This window comes from Babylonia areolata, chromosome 26, assembly GCF_041734735.1.
Source record: "Babylonia areolata isolate BAREFJ2019XMU chromosome 26, ASM4173473v1, whole genome shotgun sequence".
Classification (NCBI taxonomy): Eukaryota; Metazoa; Mollusca; class Gastropoda; order Neogastropoda; family Buccinidae; genus Babylonia; species Babylonia areolata.
The window spans coordinates 5,800,176-5,823,801 of NC_134901.1; the positions used below are offsets into that span (position 1 = coordinate 5,800,176).

Here is a 23,626-nt window from a genome sequence, read left to right on the forward strand (position 1 = left end):
TATGAATTGTTTTATCTGGAGGTGATACAACAGAACGGTTGGCGCCGGGGAGGGGCGGGGGTGGGGGGTGGGGGTGGATTTGTGTTCACAGAGTGTGTATCTGCATGTTCTGTCACAATAATGACCTGCATGGAGAGGGAGAGAGAGAGAGGGGGGGAGCTTTGTGTTCACAAAGTGTGTATATCTGCATGTTGTGTCACAATAATGACCTGTGCGAAGAGAGAGAGAGAGAGAGGGGGTGGGGGGGGGGTTAATGGGAGGCTGTGCGGGGGTGGGCATTGTGTTCACAAGGTGTGTAACTACATGGTCTGTCACAATAATGACCTGTACGGAAAGAGAGCGAGAGTTGTTCCCAAGGTGTGTATCTGTACATTCTGTCCACAGCACACCTCAGGGGAGCGGTGTCAGACCCTGTCCGGCACCCCCTCCATCAGTCAGAACCCCCCGGACTGTCTCCCCATCCACTCCCATGCCTGGCCCTGGGTCTGGGAGGACGAACCCCTGCCGCTTTCCCCCTCCCCCACCACCCCGTTCCTTGACATCCTGGCTGAGAACTTCAGCCTGCCCCCCGTGGAGAACAGCTGTGACGGCTGGAGTCGTCCCGAGGCTGACGTCGCCCCTACGGCAGAGCAGTTCACAGACGCCCAGAAACCGGAACAGCGTACCCTGTTCTACAACCATGGGTACAAACTCACTCCCGAGGTCATTAGAGAGTCGGAAAAATCGAACGTTTGTGAACAACGCTTCTTTCAACAGCTTAAAGCGTCAGGTACAGAACTGCCCAAAGAACATGAACAACCTGAAGATCTTCACGGATTCACAGGAGGAGTAAGCAGTGGACGGTTGTTGAAATCAAAAACATCAGAGCATCAGCAGGAAAGAGAACCTGTAGACAGGTTTGGAAAAGGTCCTGGATCAGAAAGACACGGAGAGCTGTGTTCTTGGACCACTTGCACGCAGTGTCCGGTGTCTGAGAAGTCCAGTGAAGAGTTACCACCCTTCGATGAGGCTCTGCAGGTGGAGGCGTCGTTCACACAGATCAGAACCCGATACCCAGCAGGCCATGGGAACAGCAGGTCAAAACGAGGCCAGGAGTCAGAACGAGGCCAGATGTTCACTGACGCGGGGTCCTCGTCACAAGGTGTGCAGAAAGTCAGCACAAGAGATGGTATGTTGTGGTGTATCAACAACAAAAAAATGTCGTTGTTAGAGTTGACTCTCTTGGTACATTTATTGATCCTGGCCTGGTGATAGTACATAGCATCCCCTTCCCTACACACACATATGCATACACAGCTACCTTTGGACTTATTGTATTGCATTGTATTGCATTGTATTGCATTACTCTTTTGTCACAACAGATTCCTCTGTGTGAAAATCGAGTGGCTCTCACCAGGGAAAGCACGCCACTTTTTTATTTTAAATATTATGCCTGCAAATTCAGTTGTTTTCCTATCAAGGTGGATTTTTCTACAGATCTTTGACAGGGAACAACTCTTTTGTCACCGTGGGTTCTTTTACGTGTGCTTTGTGAATGCTGCACAAAGGACCTCAGTTTATCGTCTCATCCGAATTCCGAGCGTCCAGACCACGACTAAAGGTCTAGTGGAGGGGGCCAGGGGGTGGGGGATACTGGCGCCTGTGGGATTCGAACCAGTGCGCTCAGATCTTCTTGCTTCCAAGGTGGATGCATTACGGCCAACACGCCACTAAGGTGCATGTCCAGTGCTTGCAGTCCACAGGGAGCTATCACAGGTCACCACACGGTTGCTCACCACAGGACTTCCTCAGCTGCTGAGTCACTCTGCCAGTGTTCATAGTGCTGAGTCACTGTACACGCGATACGTCCGACACAGAAGACTTTGACGGGAATTCTCCAAGGCATGGAAGTGGAGAGGGAGGAACTCAAATCCGAGGTCACCAGGAAAGCAGAGCGTGAAACTGAAAGGCCTCAAAACTGGACCATGGATGGAAATAATAGCTCCGCTGTTGTTGCAGAGTTCCGTTAAGGTTTGGGACATGAACTTCCTTTCATAACGTGAAAGGCCTCAAAATTGGAACATGAATGGAAACTGTCCTACAAAGCCTCCAGACCACAGTAAGGGACAAAATCTTGCAAGACATCTGGTCAGAGATGCAAGCCCCAAGTGCTAGAACCACATCGGGACTGTGGATCTCCTCTCACTGTGGCATTGCAGGAAATGAAGAGGCAGACAAGCTCTCCAGAGCAGGAAGCTGGCTCACCCAATCTGCCCACCCCCTTAGCTTTGGGGAGGCTAAGACCATCCTGCGCAGCCACTTCAGAAACAGCTGGCCAGAACGGCTACATCTGGAAGCAGAGGAGGACAGCATCCATCCACTGGGTCGAGCTCAGCAAGTCATCATCCTCAGACTGCGCACAGGCCACTGCCAGCTCCTCTCCCATCTCTAAAAACTGAAAATTTCCCACACAGACCAGTGTCCGTGTGATATCACTCCTCAAACTCCATTCCATGTCCTGCAAAACTGCCCTCTTCATAAAGATTTGAGGCGCCAGATCTGGCCCAGTCCCGCAGCACTACAGGGCAAGTTGTGGATAACGGTGGCAGAGCTCCAGCAGACAGCGGACTTCATCATCCACCAGACTGACCAGCCGAGCATGGCCTGGGAACGCTGAAGAAGAAGAAGAAAAAAGAAGAATTGGAATAGCTGTTCCGCTGATGTTGTGGAGTTCTGTCAAAGTTTGGGTCAACATGTACTTTCTTCCAGAACACGAAAGGCCCCAAAACTGGAACATGGATGGAAACGACAGTTCCGCTGATGTCACAGTGGAGTTCCGTTAAGGTTTGGAACAACATGCCAAGGCTTTACTTCCTTTCCTAACGTATGCCATCCTCAGCCAGACCACAGGGATGCTGGCATCCACAGCTGTGTTGGTCCGGAAAAGAGATGGTGCATCCCGAAGAAAGGGGTGGGGGTGTTACTCAACGATGTCGCCCTGTCAGAGCCCATGGCGCACTGAATGTTGGGGAAGAGCTAACACAGCCAACAATTCCAACAGTTACACCTCTGACGTGGTTCACACCCACGCCAGTCCTCCCGGTTGGCGTGCTTTGGTGAATTCAAACTGATGAACTCAAAGTTGTTAGCCATATTTCGTTGCTGTCATTGCACGTATTACTCCCATAACTAGACTGATATAGAACTTGCTGCGCATGCATGATAGTTCCATAGCTTCAGATCAAACGCATGTCCGCATTTATGTGAGTTTTCTTCTTCGTGGAGGTCTTTATCATGTCACATGATGTGTGTGGTTTTACTGACTCATGACCTTCGCACTCTGGCCCCTCTCTTTCGGCTGCCAGGGGTCGTGAGGCGACCATCCCGAAGTTGTGATGGAGAAAGGGGTTAAGGGCAAGGGTTGGGCACTGAGTGAAGTGAACAGAGTAATATGTTGCTGTTTTGAAATGATGAAGAGAGGAAAATTAAAACACTGAACTGAAGCACGCATACACACACACACACACACACACACACACACACACACACACACGCACTATTTCTCTAAGAACAGCATCATGCTTCACACCCTTGCCACCACTTGATTACCTGCAGCGAACGAACCCAGACGCCCAAAGAACGGGTTCATGCGCTACTCTGTGAAGCACCGTGCGGAGCTGTCCAGACGTTACCCCAACAAGGACAACCGTGGCATCTCCAAACTGCTGGGAACTAGGTGGAAGAAAATGACCCCCGAGGAAAAGAGTCCTTACGAGTGAGTGACGATACGTTTTACTGTTGTTGGCCATTAATTTCTGAGTTTGTAAATCGGTGAAAGTGAGAGTGTCTGTGTGTGCGCGCGCGTGTGTGTAACACAACAATCACCAATGTCGGTTCTATTCTGTTCAGACGTCCGTGTTCCACTCTACTGTTCTGGTCATTATCTCAACAGCTGCTTGTAGCAGTCCTTAACACTTGCTGTGGTGTGTGGAGTAGAATTTAGGAAGGACATCCACGTGGTCCACACAACTGCTCTGGTCCTTATACTTTTCTTCAACTTCTCATTCCTCAGATTCATGAAACGTAGTTGCGTTGTACCGCCGTTCTGCGCCACAGGAGCCCAGTACATCTGTCTTCGGCCTCAGAAAGCCCTGGTCATTATAGCTCACCCTCACTGCTCAACCCCGGCCTAATAGCCTTAGAAAGCCTGGTCATTATAGCTCACCCTCACTGCTCAACCCCGGCCTAATAGCCTCAGAAAGCCTGGTCATTATAGCTCACCCTCACTGCTCAACCCCGGCCTAATAGCCTTAGAAAGCCTGGTCATTATAGTTCACCCTCACTGCTCAGCCCCGGCCTAACAGCCTTAGAAATCCTGGTCGTTATAGCTCACCCTCACTGCTCAACCCCGGCATAACAGCCTTAGAAAGCCTGGTCATTGAACGGCAGCTGCCAGTGACGGTCCATGACACTAGCTGTGGTGTGCAGGGCCGAGTTCAGCAGAGACATCCACAGGATCCGAACCCAGCACCCCTTGTGGCGCTACGCCCCGCTCAGGAAGTCCGCCCTGGACCTGGCGGAGCCCATGACCACTAGGCTGCGGCCCAGAGACAAGATCCGGTCCAGGGTGAGTGGCGTTTGTTGTGTTGTGTTGTGTTTGTGTATGTAGAACACTATCTCGGGGATGCACTGGTCGGTCATGTGGACATGTCCTGTCGACCAGTGCTGAGATCTCATCAGTAGAGCACGAATGCTCACCACTTCAGATTTCTAAAGGATCTCTGTGTCGTGGAGTGATCTTGCCAGCCAGTGAGAAGATTTTTCCTCAGGCAACACAGATGGAATGAGTTTAGTTGTTTTGCGTGCCGATAGTATACAGTCCAGGTCCGTCGCTGAGACATACAGAAGTGGGTGATTTCAACCGTACCGTCTGTGTGGAAGACATAGAAACCTAGAGGACTCCTCTTGGTGGTTATGAAATATATATGAACTCCTCTGTTCTTAGATGTCTGTTACGTGCTGAATCAAACTTTTTTTTCACACTGCCTACCTCATTTGTTCACATTTATTGCTTGATTTGCTTAGTTGCAAAGACCCTGAGTTTCGAGTTGATAACTGGTGCAGATTTGTTGAATAAGATTCATATAGGAGACCAGGGATTTAGAAATTTTTTTTTCATTTTTGATTTGGGGGGGGGGGGGGGTGTCCACTGTATGATGGAGAATAGCTATTTGATTTTGCAAGAATTTTTGTGGACTGTTTTATCACGTTTGTCTTTTAAAGAGATGCTTTTTGGACAGTGATTCAAATACGAGTAGCTAACACATAGCCAAGAAAAGTAACATTTACAGCAGTAGTTTAATTTTTGCAGTAGATAAATTGAAGTTAACGCAATCAAAGACTGAAGTGCTAATCGAAAATCACGCGAAGAAAAAGAAAGAAAGTCATTGTGGATGAGCGTTCAGTTTCAGGATGGGAACAACTCGGAGTGGGACTGGGACCTTCCCAGTCGTCCGGCCAGTCAGGCAGACGGCAGCACGTCACCACTGCAGCACAGCGCCACCTCCTGGAAGCAGTGTGACGTCTGCCACCTCTGGCGCCCTCTCCCGGGACACGTGGACGCGGAAGACTTTCCACAGACTTGGTAAACCAGTTAACCTTTCGTCTCCCTTGAAGACGGTGGATGTGTATATCAGTAATTTAATGTGTCTTTTTTTTTCCAGCTGTTTATGATTACAGGCTTTTAAAGAACCATAGCTGCTTAAATTAATGGAGTTGGGGGCCACAAACAGTTGGGCAAACTGTTTGTTTTCCAGGAGAGGATTGGGTACCGCCTTCTCATACTGAGCCCTAGACACAGTGAATGAGACAATTCACGGCCCTGATGGCCGTAAAGACCAAGGGGATTTTTAACCTTTAGGTTTTTTGTGCTTTTTTTCTACTATTGTGCAAGCTGACAGGAAGCTGGAGCAGCAGTGGCTTGAAGTTGTGTGCCTTCGTGGGAGCAGAAAAGAAAAGTAACTTTAAAATCTCACAGTGTGGCTGGCAGACAGCCCCCAGACTAGTTTTGGTTGGATCAACATGATTTGCTCCATTCGGTGTTGTAGTCAGGCTGTATTAGCTACACTCTTTGTCACACTGTATTATCTACACTCTTAGTCATACTGTGTTAGCTACACAAACTGACCAACAGAGCACTGTTTGCATCAGTTTGACACAGTATATACGGTCTAATTTACGGTTCTTGTTTGCTAAAAAAAACAACAACTTAATGCTCCAGGCCTTAATCTAAATCTGTTTTCATAAATGGAATGATACGTCCATTGAAATACAATGTATGTTATTTGCTTTTCTGCAGCATCAGTGAGTCTTGGATGAGAGAAGAACAATTCCCAGACACGTTAGAGTTCTTGTGTTTGTCAGTGTTCAGTGCAGGTTCTAGACGGGCGCAATAGCCGAGTGGTTAAAGCGTTGGACTGTAAATCTGAGGGTCCCCGATTCGAATCACGGTGACAGCGTCTGGTGAGTGATGGGTGGAGATTTTTACGATCTCCCAGGTCAACATATGTGCAGACCTGCTAGTGCCTGAACCCCCTTTGTGTGTATATGCAAGCAGAAGATCAAATACACACGTTAAAGATCCTGTAATCCATGTCAGCGTTCAGTGGGTTATGGAAACAAGAACATACCCAGGATGCACACCCTCGAAAACGGAGTATGGCTGCCTACATGGCGGGGTAAAAACGGTCATACACGTAAAAGCCCACTCGTGTGCATACGAGTGAACATGGGAGTTGCAGCCCATGAATGCAGAAGAAGAAGAAAAAGAAGAAGATGTGCAGGTTCTGTTTTAGTGCTCATATGTGTTTGAAGAGCACAGGATAATTGGAAGGGAGACGGAATTCTTAGATTTTCTTCATAACCATGTACTTGTTCTTTGCTGCATTGGGTGAATCTTTACAAATTAACTTTTTAAAGTCATTTTAAGAAAATAAAAATGTAAATGAGTTCACTTTAGACCTCAGACCTTTATCAGCAGTAATGACTATTCATGGACCTTTTTTATCTTGATTATTTTAAGGACTTGTTTGATGATTTTGAATCATGCTCGAACAAGTATGGCTGGGTCTTATTTCCATGTGAGGTTAGCGGTCATGACTGAATATTGTGACCGTTTTAATTTTTATTTTATTTTCGGGAATTGTTTGATGAATCCAGACCCGTGCTTCAACAAGTGCGGCTGGGTTTCTCTTGCATCAGACCTCCGCAATCATGACTAAACATTGACCTTTGTTGATTATTTTCAGTAATTGTTTGAATTTCTGACCCCCGAGACCTCAGCAGTCATGACCAATAATTGACCCTTGTTATTATTTTCAGGAATCGTTTGATGAATGACCCATGAGACTTCAACAATAAAAAGAAAAATCGTGACTAATAATTGACCATCGTGTGTATTGTGCTGTATTGTACGCTGCTACACTGAGGGCACCACCCATTTTTTTGTATTTATTCCTGCCTGCATTTTATTTGTTTTCCTTTTTAAGTGGATTTTTCTACAGAATTTTGCCAGGGACAACCATTTTGTTATTGTGGATTCTTTTAGGTGCACTTGGTGTATGTTGTACATGGGACCTCAGTTTATCGTCTCATCTGAATAACTAGCGTCCAGACCACCACTCAAAGTCTACTGGAGAGGGATAAATGCTGCCAACTTTGGGATTCTAAACAGTGCGCTCAGATTCTCTCGCTTCCTAGTTCGGACGTGTTACCTCTAGGCCATCACTCCACTGTGTGTGTTACTATTTTCAGGAACTGTTTTATGAACCCTGACCCACGCTTCAACATGTGTGGCCGGCTGCCCTCTCTGCCTGGAGCCCCGCCCACAGAGTGCTTCCCCTTGCCCAGCTTCCTGCAGCCTCTGGAACCAGCACAGCTGCAGGTCTCAGTGTCTGGTCAGTCGGTGGTGGGCAGCGTGTGTGTCGGCATCCCCCCTCCTCCCCCCCAGCCCCCACTGTTCATCGTTTGCTCCGTCCCCACTCTCTTCACTCCGGTCAGCAACATCACTCACACTGTGCTGGTCAGCCAGGCTTCTGCTGCTGTGTGAGGCTGTTGCCACTCTGTGTGTGTGGGGGGGGCGGGGGGGTGGGGAGTTTGGGGTGTGTGTAGGCAGTGGGTGGGGGTGCGTGTGTGTAGGAGAGGGGGGGGTTGTGTGTGTAGAAGGGGGGTGGGGGGGGTGTGAGGGAAGGGTGGAGTATGTATGGGTGTGTGTGTGTGCATGTGTTTTTGACGGTTTAGCCCAGTTGTGTGTTTAGGTGCATACTTACATGTGGGTGATTTGGAGGTGGTGGTGGTGTGTGTGTGTGTGCGATGGGTTGGCCCAGCTGTGTGCATATGTGTGTGCAAGCATGTTTACATGTGGGCGGTTTGGTGATTGATCACTGTAGACTGTGGAAAGGTGTGGACAAAGTTTTTTCATTATCTGGATTGATCTGTCAGAAAACGCTATTAATGATAATTAATCATATTGATTATTCAAGCACTTACGTTCAGTTTACTTAGTTTGTCATGCTAATTAGTCTTTTCAGTTTTTTTTGGTTTTTTTTGGTAAAAGTTAATTGACTTAATTTACCAACCTACATGCAAAAATTACATTTGTATTCATTACTATATTTTCTATTACCTTTGAAATGACTGAATTTGTTAATTCATCACTTTTATCACAGATTCTGAGACTGCCTTTCAAGATTTTTGGTCTGTTGTTGAAAGTTTTTTGGGGGGCTGGTGGGGAAGTCTGTTGCTGAATTTTGTTGTCAGTCAACACCGGCTACAGTGGTCAGCATTAATGGCTGGAAGCATCGGACATTGTGGGACTTTATCAGCCCATGGGTGACTCCAATCCACTATTTAGTGTACTCTAGGTCTACTTTTTAGATGCGTCTTAGGTGTGGTGCTCGTGGTTGTGTCTGTCGGCCTGTTTAACATCAGGATGCATTATGAAAGTGTCACTGTCGAGTACAGCTTTGTCGCTTTGTTCCAAACCTGAATGGATTTTGATGACTTGCTTCATTATCATCCCCTTCTTTCAATAAAACTACAGAAAAATATTCCTGAATTTTCTGCTTTCCATGCCCCGTTCTCTTGGTGACCCCCATCCGTGGAGTGGTGGCTTAATGGTAACACTATTGCCAAGAAGTGAGGGAATCTGAGTGTATGGAATCAAATCCCACATGCACCAGTACCTTCTCCTCCACCACAAGACTTTGGGTGGTGGTCTGGATGCTAGTCATTCAGCTGAGACAGTGAATAAGCTGAGGTCCCGTGAATATTGCATGCACTAACCACATGAAAAAATACATGTAAAAGAACCAACGGTGACAAAAGTGTTGTCCGTGGCAAAATTCTGTAGAAAAATCAACTTTGACAGGAAAACAAACACATTTGAAGGCAGAAAAAATGATGGTACTGAACTGTAGCAATGCACTCTCCCTGGTGAGAGCAGTCTGAATTTCACACAGAGAAATCTGTTGTGACAAAGAGTAATGCTGTACATTTCTATCCACCAAGCCCGAGTGGCTTCCAAAGTGTTTGGTGTTAATGTTGGCAGGTTCATGGGGTCTCGTTGTTGGAGGGAGGGGTGTGGTAGTGGTCTGCACTTAAAGGGAGGTTTCTCACTCGGACTGGCTCTGCAACCAAGCGATCGTTGTTGGTAGTGGGCTTGGTAGATTGTGTTGTTGTCATGTCAAACCCATTGAGGACCTACTGAAATGACTCAGAAACTCTGTGTGTGTGTGTGTGTGTGTGTGTGTGTGTGTGTAGGGGAGGAGAGCAAAAGGAAAATGTGGTGTCTGTGGCATAGCACATCTGGATAATGTGGTAGCTGTTTTTATCAATAGGTTAGTCATTGGCAAAAGTCACTTGTTCACACATTAATGCAGTGATGAAAGATGAGTCTTTTTTTCTCCATGACTCATGAAAAAAAAAAGTACAGTAGTCATACTCGCATGCAGAAGAAACCACTGCAGTGATGATTTTCCCAAACTACATACACAAATCATGAGTTCTGTTCCATAAGGTGTTTGTATTTAATTTGAGCTTTTAATTTCTTATTGTTAAGTTTTTCTCCTGCGTTATATTTCTTTGATTTCCTCCTGTGTTAAGCCCTTTTAAAATTTGCTTTTTAAAAGAAGTGTTTCTCTCATTTGGTAAATTCCTTTGATGTCTATTTTTCAGGAGAACAGATGTTGATTCATATAAGTTTCAGAAAATACAATTTTCAAAACTGATGTTTTGATCTTGTTAACAATTTTGTTTGTGCATGTGTGTGAAAGTAGTGTTTCACCACAGGAAACTGTACATCACACTCACTGCATCACACTGAACAACACCAACCTGACCTGCCCAGCACAGAACACTTTACACAAATCAGACTTTATTCATGGAACTCATAATGGACATGAACTCAAATCAGTCTAATAACAGACTTTATTCATGTAAATCAGAATGGACATGAACTAAAATCAGTCTAATATCAGACTTTATTCGTGTAAATCAGAATGGACATGAACTAAGTCTATATTAGACTTTACTCATGTAAATCAGAATGGACATGAACTCAAATCAGTCAAAAAAACATTTGATACTCTTACAACTAGTGAAAAACATCATGCCCCCCTCACCCCACCTGACTATTAGTTTAGACACTGACAATAACTGAAGTAACATGCAGCAAAGTACAGGTGCATGTCTATCGTGAACCCCTTCTCTCCTTTCTCAAGTTACCAAGTCATAAACCTACGATCTGTTTCTTAAGTAACCTTACTGTCTCTTTTGTAAGTTGTCTGTGCCAGAATGTGCTACGTTCTCTAGTTTAAATTGTCCTTGCTGGTCATCTCCTCAAAAAAGAAAGTTTATTTGCTACTCTTTACCTAAATCTTGGTTTGCCCATCTCAGTCACCAGTACATGCAAACATCAGCACATTTCATCAACACATTTCCTCAAGTTTTCATTCAACGATACAGTTCATTTGCATCACCACTACCAAATTGCTTCCAACACAAACGTGTTGCGTACAACTCATATCAAAGTCCGGGCAGTTCTCTTTTTCAGCTACTCTCTCACCATAGCATTGGAAATGGAGACATTCAATTCACATGCAAACTCCAACCACGGTTGGCTGAGGAGGTATGGTATATCACACATTACTGCCATCATCTCTTGCCGCTTTTGCTCAGTCGTAGATCACGCTCAATTTCAAACTGTCGAACATCTGTTCTATTTAAGAATGACATCCGTTCAATATACCTGCAAAGGAGAAAAAAAATACAAACATTAGAAACTGGGAATTTGTCCTATGAGCACTCTGGATAATGCATAAAAAATGATATTAAAAAAAAGGTTTAATCCAGGCCCAAATGCTTTTTTGTTTTCGAAGAAAACTGGAGTATGTCTCAAGAACTCTGCACCGAGCTATAATTCAAAATGTTGCAAACAACAGAATGGATCTGTGGAGAGGAGTGTAAAATCTCCAGAGTAATCCAAACAGGAGTTTATAATTGTTATGTTTGTAGCACTAGCAGGTGTGGTCTTCGGAGCATGTTCCATGTTTGTCAAGGAAAATATAGAAATATGATCCATACAGGATCACTTCTATTCATAGGGCAGACAGAGACCAGCAGCAAGCCCAACAAGTTCTTCACAAAACGAAACAGACAGGTGGTGGGTCCACACACTGATACAGGCTGACCTCCCCTTGGGGAAGGGGAGCTAACAAATGGTCTGGTGGTGGACCTCCTTCGTTTTCATCAGATTCATACCAAATCATGGTTGACAGAATGCAGAGAGGCACTTGAATATCACTGGAATTGTGAGGGGGGTTGTGGGGGGGGGGGGGGGGGGGTATCAGTTTACCAAGAGCTCCCAAGAAAATGCATATATAATAACCACCAAAAGTGTTCAAGAAAACAAAATGTGCATTGTGATTATGCCTGTGAGTGATCAGTTATGTTGCTTGATGCATGTTTTGCATGATTTTGTTACCAAGGTCTGAGTGATTACTTTCACTGACTGACATCTCTCACTCACTCAGACACACACAAACAACAAAAAAACACAACTGTCTAGTTCTGTTAACAGTCCCAAGAATGATCTTCACTTACAATTTACTGCTGGTGCTGCGATCAGTTTCCTTTCCTCAGAATTTTCCCTTTTGTGTTGATGTAAAAATGTTTGCTGCTGTTTCGCTTTCACTGTTTTTATATCATCTCATCAAGTTGTGAGGGAAGGAGACAAAAGGCTAACAGAGGCAATGAGAGAGAGTGACAAGAGAATGGGGGAAGCATGGAATGGTGTGAAAACATCAACAACTGTTCAGTGGGTGCTTACCCATCCTTCCCCTTGTTGTGAATCTTTAGGTCTTCATTGATGCCTTCTTTCTGCTTGAATGCTTCCCAGTCCATCTTGGATTTTTCCTGCAACACACACATGAAGCAATAATGCTACAATGCACAGATCACATAGTATGGAATATTCTTCCTCAGGATGGCAGGGATGTTGTACTGATGGAACAACTTTCTTCTCTTCCCACCCCTCCAACCTTTTTTTTTTTATGTGTGTGTGTGTGTGTGTTCGCTGTCCCATCTCCGTGTCAGTGGCACTGCCATACATGACGCTGCTCACCCCCACTCCCCCACACCCAAGATCATGTTGGTGCAGTTTCAGCACTGGCAGTCCCAAGGAAAGGATAAATGTCGGATGTTCATGTGGCCACACACCACAGGAGACCCCTCCTTTCTCTGGTTGAGTCTTCCAGCACACTTACAAAACAGTCTGGAGAAGTAACTGAAGGCCTAGAAAAAAAAAATGTCAAAGGCCAGAGTACATTTGGTTTAAAAAAATTCACTCCAAAACATGCTTTTGATCATTCTCATTTTTGTGTGTTTTTGACTGAACAATCACCGATTTATTAGTAACTCTGTATCAAGAAAGACAAAATCATTCCAAAACGTGTTTTTGATTATTCTAATTTCTGTGTGTTTTTAATTAACAATCACTGAATAATTAGTAACTGTATCAAGAAAGACAAGTGCTGCATATTGAGAGTCCTAAGTATTTTTGATACCCACAGGTAACAATGACAGAAAAAAAAGGGTTTGTTCTTAAAAAATTAATGATAAAAAAAAAAGAAAAAGAAAAAAAAAAAAAGACAACCAAAAAATACATAAAAACACACCTCTTTGTTGTTGCATACAGTTCTCTTCTCATTGTAAGTGTTCACAGAAAAAGAAAAAGGTCTGACCAAAAGGAATGTATCATCGCTTCTGCCTGGGAACAGCAATAACTGGCCAGCTCAGGGCAGACTTGGTTAGGTGTCTTATTACTGAGTTTGTCAAGAAATTTGGCTGAACAGAGCAAACCAACAACCCTAGATTGTTTCAGTTTGCCATGGCACATATACTAAAAAATTAGTATTTTAGGAAAAAAACTTTTAAAAATAGTTTGATAAAAACTAGACAATAAACTGAAAAAAAACTGGAGAACTTTGAATACAAATTTTGGAACCACCAACAAAGGAATTTAAAAAAAGGCTCTGACAAGAACTTTGGATACAAAAATAATATTCTAACTATAAAACACAGGGCAAAATGAAAACCTCATACCAAGGGAAACTGTGATGTCATACAACACACCCTGGCTTACAGACAGAAAGGAAACACATAAGAAATGAAAGACACAAAACAAAACTTCACAATATGCAGTTAATAAATCTCTGACTAATAAAGGTGAAATAAAACAACAAAATTGTGGGTAATTTTTATGACGAGAGCTAACAATTACATCAGTATAGAGGAGAAATGGTTACAAAAATCAACTACACAATGCTCTGTAATCAAGACTTAGAAACAAGACGAACAGAATGTGTCTATGACAAAATGCAAACACACACACACACACACATACAAACACACACACACACACACACACAACATGTCAACACATTGACATCCATGAATTTAAAGCGGACTTGTACAGATGTGTTTTAACTAAGGCCAGCTTTGAAGTGAGATGAAGTAACACAAAATAAAGCGATGTGAACACCATAACATGATGACTAAAGAGGCTGGCTGCTGACTTACCAATGTTCCCATCTTCTGTTTCTTGCCGATCTTGCTGAGGACATTTCCCAGTCCTCCCGCTCCTGGAGTTGGTCGCTTTACCCCTCTGTAACACACACACCTTGTGTTATATAACACACACACCTGGTTTTCTGTAAGACACATACCTAGTGTTCCACACACACCCTGTGCTCTGTAACACACACACCTTGTGCTCTGTAACACACACACCTTGTGTTATATAACACACACACCTGGTTTTCTGTAAGACACATACCTAGTGTTCCACACACACCCTGTGCTCTGTAACACACACACCTGGTGTCCTGTAATAACATACCTGATATTTTGTATCACAAACACATCTTGTGTTCTGTAATTCACACACACATTATGTTCTGTAACGCACACATCTTTTGATCTGTAACACCACATACAGCTTAAACCTTGTGATCTGATCTATGGACACCAGCTCCCGCAATCCCCCCATACACACACATGCAGGTAAACCTGCACACTGATATGCACACACCCATGCATGCACATAAGCCTATACACACACACTCACACACACACACAACCCATACAACAAGCACAGGTAAAACCAAAATCAAGATCTCCCCCGCTCCCCTGCCACACACACACACACACGACCCCCCATCTACCAGGTTTCCCCAAACTCACCATTCACCCCCCCTCCCAACCCCCTCCTCTCCTAAACAATAACATTCAAATGCAAAAATCAAAACTCTAACAAAATGTCCACAATCAGCTGTATGCGTGATGGGACATTAAACAAAGTTCCTCCTCCTACACACACACACACACACACACAGCACTACAGTCCCCATGTCTTACAAAAGGCCGGGGCCAGCAGACAGGGAGCTGGGGGAAGGACTGCTGTTGGTGGTCAACAAAGACGATGTGGGCTTGGGGGTGGTGGGCGTGGGGGTGGGGGCGGCTTTGTGCTGCTCAAGCTGTTCACGTTTCTTCAGCTCCGCCTTGGCTTCCTTGGAATCTGCTGCCACCTCTTTGGTGATTCTGGAATCACATGAAGCACGGGCACATGACATAATGAATCAAACAGGGCTGTTCACCTCTTTGGTGATTCTGGAATCACATGAAGCACGGGCACATGACATAATGAATCAAACAGGGCTGTTCACCTCTTTGGTGATTCTGGAATCACACGAAGCACGGGCACATGACATAATGAATCAAACAGGGCTGTTCACCTCTTTGGTGATTCTGGAATCACACGAAGCACGGGCACATGACATAATGAATCAAACAGGGCTGTTCACCTCTTTGGTGATTCTGGAATCACATGAAGCACGGGCACATGACATAATGAATCAAACAGGGCTGTTCACCTCTTTGGTGATTCTGGAATCACACGAAGCACGGGCACATGACATAATGAATCAAACAGGGCTGTTCGCCTCTAGGCTCTTTGGTGATTCTGAACACACATCACACACTGTGACACAGGCACATGTCATAGTGGAGCAAACAGGATGGTTCACCATTTTGTTGAAGTCCTATAAGCTGATCTTTTTCTGGTCTTCTTCCCCCCTTTTCATTGTGAGTTCATGGGCTGCAACACTCATCTTTACTTGATTAATCTATGATAAGCCTTAATGTTCATATCTGTTTTTACCTTGCTGGCAGCCATACTTTGTTTGCAGGGATGTGCATGCTGGCTGTGTTTGTTTTTCAATAACCCACCAAACAAGTCCCATAACCTTTTGATGCCATCATGGCAGTCAATTCATATATATACATATTCACTGTGTCTAGGGCTCGGCATAGGAAGATGGGTCCCAGTCCTATCGTTCTGTTGCTTTAAACTTACCTATCTGATGTCAGGTATCCATTCACACCTGGGTGAAGTGAGGGAAATGGAGTAAAGTGTCTTTCTCATGGACACAACACTACGCTGATCCAACACAAATGTAGGTGAGAGAGAGCCTTCTACACTCACCCTGGACAAGGACCAATGCTTTAAGAGAGAGAGAGAGTGAAAGTAACGAAACAAAACGAAACGAAATTGTCTTTTCAGTATAGGTCACAGCCTCTTCTGAAGGGGATCCAAATACAAATATGACACTTACAATAAACAAAGGAATAAAGGAATTACAAGCAAAAATGATTTGAAAACTTCTTCAGATAAATCAGTGTCATAATCAATGCATTCAGAAACAATCATCTCATTCTTTAACTGCATCAGCGTGTCTCTTGAAGGCTTTATATAAACATATGGATACATTCTTCATTATGTTGTTATTTACTCGCCCTAGACAAACACACAGAAAGTGATGCAATATCATATATCAAGAAACAAAAAAGAACTTTGATTTACAACATACTTGATTTCCTCCCCAGCGAAGTCAAAGACCTTGGTGATGGTGACTTTCCCAGCGTCGGCAGTACTGCTGCTGACAGGACTGGCTGGTGGAGGGGCTGTGGGGGGTGGACACGTGGTCTGTGGGGCATCTGGGGCAGGGCTGCTGCTGACAGGCTGGTGAGTGGGGGGGGGGGGGGGAACACAACACACTGTGGTTAGGAGAGGGAGTTTGTGGGTTAGAGGTGGGAGGAGCAGAATGGTGTATGTGTGTGTGAGTGTGTATGGGGTGCGTGTTGTGGTGGTGGGAGGGGGGTTGTGTGTGTGGAGGGGTGGAGGTGGTATGGATGTGTGTGTTGTAAAGATGTGTGTGAGACAGACAGACAGACAGAGAGAGAGAGAGAGAGAGAGAGTGTGTGTGTGTGTGTGTGTATGCGAGGCTAGGGAATTGTCCATGAGAGTTTCCTCTGAAAATCTGCCAGAGTCCAGGGGGCTGCCTTTGGCCCCTGGTGGGGTGCAGGTCTGTCCCCCTTGGCCAAAAATGAAATTAGTGATTTTTAAGAGGTTTGGGGGGCCTTTCCTGAAAGCTGAAAAAAAAAAATTCACAGTTCCTTCTCTGACCCCAAAACTGAACCAGGCTCAAAACAGATTGGACAAAAATAAAATGTAATAAAATGTACTAATTTTTTTTTCTGAAAAATTTTTTTTTCCCTCTGAAATCAACCGCTCTTCCACTGAAAATAGTGGATCTGCTGAGAGTTCCCCAGCCTGGTGTGTGTGTGCGGTGAGCATATGCGCGCGCGCGCGTGTGTGTGTGTGCGTGCATGATGGGGTGGAGTATGGGTTTGTGTGAGGGGGTGGTGGTGGTGGTGTGTGTTTGTGTGTGTGTGTGTGTGTGAGTGAGTGTGTGTGTTGTGTGCTGTGTGTGTGTGTGTGCGCGCATGTGTGGCCGTGAGGTGTGTGCATGTGTGTGGGGAAGTGTGTTTGAAGGCATGCAATGATGTATGCTTGCACGTCATTGTAAAAAAACACTACTCTTTGTCTACAGTCTTGTACTCTAGATAAATAATAAATAGCTGTTGACTGCATCTCATCAGAAACCAGATTACAACCAGCCAGTCTAACGATATCCATAACCTACAGTAACTCTATATCAACATCACCTTCAGACCTCACTGACCTGTTTTACAGTGGTGGATGCCGGAGCCACTTTGGGGCTTGGTTTGGTGGTCGTCTTGACGTCTGTGAGAAAGCTGGACCACAGGTCATCCGCTCTTTTCTTCTCCTTCTCCTTTTTCTTCTGCTCTTCCTCCTCTTTGATCCTCTGTGCCAGCTCTGTGTTCTGGGTGTCCCCATTGGTTTCCTCTGCTGGGGCTTCCTCCCCCTCTTCTAGCTGGATACCGCCTTTCCTTTTTCTGTTTCAACAAGACATATACTGATATAGCTGTTGTTCATTCAAAAGCACAGTCCATCAAAGTCAACGTTCTGCTGTAACTGTCTTGTGCCTTAACAGCCTATTACTTGGTCTATACTGCTAAAGAGTTTACTAAGTGGTATATATCAAGGTACTTCTTACTTTGGCAGGTATACTGTATCATAAACTGTGATAAAGGAGTCACTTTGTCCAGCCTATCTGTCTGTACTGGAAGACCATGCAAATCAACTCTGATTAACCATGAAACTCAAAGGTCAGTCTTCTGGGTGGTGAGATGCATTTTGGATACCTTAAAATAAAGTATAAGGAATCAGAACAATAAATATACAAGTTTTGTGTTTTTAATTTTATGGTAAAGATGGAAGAGCTAGCTAATAAAGATATCCTGGACAAGACTCAAGATGGATTATTCATACAAGCATTGGCCACTTATGAAGGCATACGTAAACATTTTTTCATGTAAACATCATATTACGCATGTGAACACACCCTAAAACTATAACAGAGTAATACACCATCAAACACGAACACAGCTGGAATGCATTATGAAACAGAATGCTGAACAATCAACTTTTTCATGAAGAAGTGGTTTCTCTCTTTCAGATTTATAAAGCTCTGCATAAAAACAAGCAGAGGACCTGGACAAAAGACATCCAGATAAATCACATTGGTACAATTCTGGCTAAATCAGCTTTAATTCTTTCCTTTGCTTGGAGCAAAGCCAGTACAATGCAAATGGCAGCCTGCCATCCACTTCAACCAAGCCAGTAATCCTGAAATACTGACATTACTAGCTGACTGCAGAGGGAGGGTTTCAACAGGCATGACGTTTGCTGGTGACAGTGCAACTCCACACCTGATCTTCCAAGACCGGCACCACACAGTTGTGGGAAAGAGTGTGGTTCAGCAGAGGATCAGTAGTTTACCTTGATTTCTGTTCCAGGTATGAGATCATTCATACCATGCTCACTTCCCCTGTGCCCCTGTGGTCAGGTGCAACTATTCTAGTACTAAAACACAAATCAAATTTTCTATCAATAAAATATGCTGTCTTAGCAAGAGGGGGAAGTCCTCAAACTAAGTGGCAGAAGAGGGTACAGACCTCATCATGTAAACATTTCTTTTGAATGTCCAAAATCACCCCCGAAAGCGGAGTATGGCTGCCTACATGGCGGGGTTATAACGGTCATACACATAAAAAGCCCACTCGCGTATATACAAGTGAACGTGGGAGTTGAAGCCCACGAACGCAGAAGAAGAAGAAGAAGAAGAATGTCCAAAATCGTATAAGCCTACTGGAGATTCGATGTTAAACCATCACTGAAAATTTTATAATACTATTCAAAACAAGGAAGTCATATGATTAGTGTTTCAGCAAATATCAACACACCCCAGTTTCACTGCAACTGGTTCTTGTGCTGTAATACTAACAGTGCTGGTACAGCTGATTCATAATCTGTCAATTCTCAAAAAAAAAAAAAAAGAAAAAAAAAAAGTGTATCATCAACTCTAGAGACAGGACAGAGTTGGGTTATAACCATTATAAGGCTTATTTACTCCATCTGGATCAATTCATCATGATCATGGGCACAAAAGCACATGATCAGACTTTGAGTATATTTGTGAGCAAGAAGTTTAACTGAACCAAAACATGAATAGTATTACTATTACTATTAGTATTACAGTATTAGCATTAATTGGTATAATTTTACTATTATAATGTCTTAGTTATTACTTATGTGTCATTCTGTGTCACAGTATAGATTTTTTTCTTAGATTTGTTGGTGTAATAATTATGCATGGCTAGGACTAGGACAGTAAGAGTGACTGGTCACTGGTTCAGTAGCTGGAAATGGCAGCTGGACAGGGGAGTGGTTTGAATCATATTCATAATCTACTTATACTAACTTTATGCTTTATTTATTAACCCTTTTCACAAACATACAATTTCAGACTTACCTTGGGGCAAAATCATTCTTTTTCTGTTTCCTTTTGCTGGTCTTCTTGGTGCCTGGGTGTGTGGCGGTGCCAGCATCATCAGCCAGCACAGAGAGATCTTCTTCGTCTCCTGAATTCTCCTCTTCACTGCCCAACTCTCCATCTGGAAATAGAACAGTGAGGATTGAAGGTAGAATGGCAAACAAATTAAAAAAAACAACTCACAGTTGCAGAGATTATTTTCATACATCAGTTTTTCTTTTTTTGTCTTTTTTTTTTTTTTTTGCTGCCTCATCATCTGCACCATTTCAGTGGCATTACTCCCACACCGCTCATTTAGATTCCCCCATACACGGCCACACCCGGGTTCATCCGTCGCAGTTCCAGCGTCGGCAGACCACAGGGAACCATCGATGTTAGGTTGCCAGGAGTCCACACACCAGAGGAGACCCTGCACTGCTGCTGAGTCACTTCGGTGGTGTTCAGTGGTACCTGTTCTGTTTTAACGTACTTAGGACACCACCTACTAAGCCCCCTACTAACGACAATAATGGCTTAGTCGCGGAGCCAGACTGAGTGAGCGTCCCTCCCAGAGAGGAGACCGCCACCACATCCCTCAAACAACAGCTCCCCATGAATCTGCCGATACTGACGACATTGACAGGACTCACCCTAAGCACGGAAGTGGAGGGGTATCGAAACTGAGGTCACCATGAGAGCAGGGCATGAAAGGCCACAGACTTTGAGACTATTTTGTTTATATTGATGACGATGAAGGAGGATGAGGATGACGATGATGATGACGATGTTGCTATGGAGGTCCATTTTGGTTTGGGACTGCGTGACAAGGCTGTACTCTACGCTTCCTGTCATAATGATATCCCGGCATTAACCAGGCCTGAGAGATACAGACACTTGCAGTGTTGGTCAGGAAATTAGAGCAACACACCCAAAGACGCATCCTTGAAGTGGATGACACTCGACTGTGTGGTCCCAGTCTCCCCATTTAAGTCCACAGCACACTCAACTCTGGGTAGGAGCCGGCCACGGGCCGAAAAACCCACCTCCGCTGGGATTCGAACCCGCGTCCTCCCAGCCGTCAGTCCGTGACGCTAACCACTTTGCCACGGCAGCTGGTATACATCAGTTTTTCAGTTTTCTGTAAACTGAATAGTTCTCATATTTTTTCTCCCTTTTTATTTTAAAGTTTTATCAATTCACAAAAAAGTAATACTTATAAAACTACTTTTTACTAGATTGTTGTCATCATACTGCAAATTTCTAAACACACACATGGGGTGTACATAAATGAAAAAGTGAGACACACACTCTCTCATTTGCTGACTTAGTTTGTCTGCTCACAAAATTGTTACTGTTCTTCTGTATTCATCCAGCTGCAACTACTCAGTAATTCACAAAACTGAAACTGTTCATCCAGCTGCCGCTACTCAGTAAATACACACCCACTACTCCCACCCTCAATTGTCTCCCTCTCTTCAGCTCGTATTATCACCTCCCTCCATTGCTCGCAATTTCAAGTAAAAGTTAAATGCATAAGCACAAGATCCAAGATGGAACTCTCCAGTGATCTATTTGTTTAAACGAAGTAGCTAGGCATTGATCCTTGATGGATACGAAGCTCAATGTTTTGTGGAGTTCCCAACGAAAATATCATTGAACAACATCAGTAATGGCTACATATGATGATTTTGGGAGTTTATTAGTAATTCTGGTGGGAGAAATGGTGAGTCAGGAAGATGTGCTGAGGGTCACGTGACCAAGCTGTGGATCAAGAGTTTGATTTCTGTTTGGACTTTTCTGTATGTGGTTCTATAGTATTAGCCATTGGTGAAAAGTTCATACAGGACAAACTCAAGAATCAAGAAAGGTCCCCATAGACTTTCATTGACCGAGTATTCAACTTCACATCCGTTAATTTATTTGGGACCGATGTTGAGCTGTTCGCTTCACATCAATCCAGGATCGATGCCCTACGCCGGCCTTGTTTAAAATGAAATACAGATCTGTATCATTGTTACTATGTTACTGTTAGTGTTAGTGTTAGTACACTCTGACGTAACATGTCATCAGGATCAGAACTTTTGGCAATAAATGAACTGAAATGCAAAACATTTAAATTGATATCAAGTGAATAAATATGTGAAACCAAAGCCCTTTTAATCTTAATGAAGCCAAATAACAAAGTCTGGAATCCTGCCAAGGTTATGGTATAATTATAAAAAAAACGATTAAAATTATCGCTAGCCCAATCAATCTATTTCCCCTATCAACATAAATGACTGGCAGAAAGGCATATATTTATAATTGATCTGATGAACTTATTGAGTTAAACTTATTCTTTCTTTCTTTAAAAAAAAAAAATATTTATTTGTTCTAAATTTCACTCATGCTCGGCTCTTAAACTGATTCTTTCTTCTTCTTTAAAAAAAATCTTATTTATTTGTTTTAAATTTCACTCATGCTCGGCTCATAATTCACGTGGTTAATGACAATTTTATCAATGATCTCATTTTCATCTGGTAAACAGATTCAACACAGATATCACGCAGTTATGTAATTGTCAGTTCATTCCAAGAAAACGTGAAATGTTACTTTTGAACTTGTGTGTTCTGATGAAAGTCAATATTGCGTACTAGCTCACCGACACACAAGACTTAATTTCACGGATCAGGATGGTTTGAACAATGAAAAGTGACACAAACCTGATGGTACATAGTCGGCATCTTCTTCCGAGTTGTAATCCTCTTCGTCTGACATTTTTCTGTTTCGGATATTTTAGAAAAGAAACACAACACGTTCACTGCACCCCGCACAACGTGCACCTGAAATATTATTATGCTGAAAGCGACAATCCGGATGTTTCGCGAAGGAGAATGAGGGAAGTTGGCTCAGTTATCTTTCCGTTAAAACTGGTTGAAGACCATTCCATTTAGGAATATCATAGTTTTGGGAATAGTGTATTGTTATGTGTGCGTGCGTGATGGGTGGGGGTTGGGTAAGGGAGATGGGGTGTGGAGGGCTGCAGGCCTTTTTTTTTAATGGAAATTTAACAGATGATGTGTGTGCTGATTTTTCCCCCTTCATATATTACTTTGATTTGTTAAAAAATACACCGACTTGTCACGTGTGCTTCGGATATCTTTGGGTCATTTCTCTCTCTCTCTTTTATATATATATATATATATATATATATATATATATATATATAATTATTATTTTAGCGTTGTTGTTGTTGTCACAGTGTTGTTATTATTGTTAATATACCATTTAAGATTTTGCAGCTTTATCTTGCACGCCACCTTCGTGTCATTTCTCAGTCTCACACTCAGGCTCATGTTTTGAGTTTCCCTCGCACAGCTGAAGGGGTTATTCCATGAGTCTCGGTGGGTGCCGAGTGCATGGTCAAAGCGTTGGACTGAGAGTCCCGGGTTCGAATTTGGTCTTGTCTTGTCAGGTCTCTTGTCTGTAATTCTGTGGTAATTTCCCGGCGGGCAACAATCCGTGTACGACCGTTAAGCGGCCCGGCCCTAGTTCAGCCAGGGGAACCCGGGCCCCACACAGCATCAGTCAACCACCCCCCCCCCCTCCACACCCCACCCGTCCCCCCGCCCATCCTCCCTCCACCCAAAACAACAACAACAACAACAAACCCTGTCCTGTACCTATACTGAGCCCGAGGCTCGCAGCCAGTCCTCAGTCCTGATCTCAAATTGAAAGACAGTGAGGGGAAATTGAGCTGGAATCTGGTTCCACAGGCGGACAGCTGAAGGGAAGAAGGAGTGCCTGTGGGAGTC

General features: G+C 43.9%; 2 protein-coding genes across 2 annotated transcripts; one reads left to right on the top strand and one right to left on the bottom strand.

Annotated features, from left to right (window-relative positions):
* The first annotated feature begins 2,969 nt into the window (after window positions 1–2,969).
* LOC143300808 (uncharacterized) lies at window positions 2,970–8,098 on the top strand. Its single transcript, XM_076614737.1, has 5 exons — window positions 2,970–3,081; window positions 3,595–3,754; window positions 4,468–4,606; window positions 5,445–5,623; window positions 7,792–8,098. Exons 1-5 carry the CDS (start codon window positions 2,970–2,972, stop codon window positions 8,084–8,086), a joined length of 885 nt encoding a protein of 294 aa, XP_076470852.1. The 3' UTR covers window positions 8,087–8,098.
* A 2,296-nt stretch (window positions 8,099–10,394) lies between these two features.
* On the bottom strand, window positions 10,395–22,709 carry LOC143300247 (craniofacial development protein 1-like). The gene is made up of 8 exons (XM_076613836.1): window positions 22,535–22,709; window positions 19,833–19,974; window positions 17,619–17,853; window positions 16,464–16,615; window positions 14,953–15,135; window positions 14,116–14,200; window positions 12,365–12,450; window positions 10,395–11,284 (listed from the first exon to the last, which is right to left on the bottom strand). Exons 1-8 carry the CDS (start codon window positions 22,587–22,589, stop codon window positions 11,191–11,193), a joined length of 1,032 nt encoding a protein of 343 aa, XP_076469951.1. The 5' UTR covers window positions 22,590–22,709; the 3' UTR covers window positions 10,395–11,190.
* Between the last annotated feature and the right edge of the window lie 917 nt (window positions 22,710–23,626).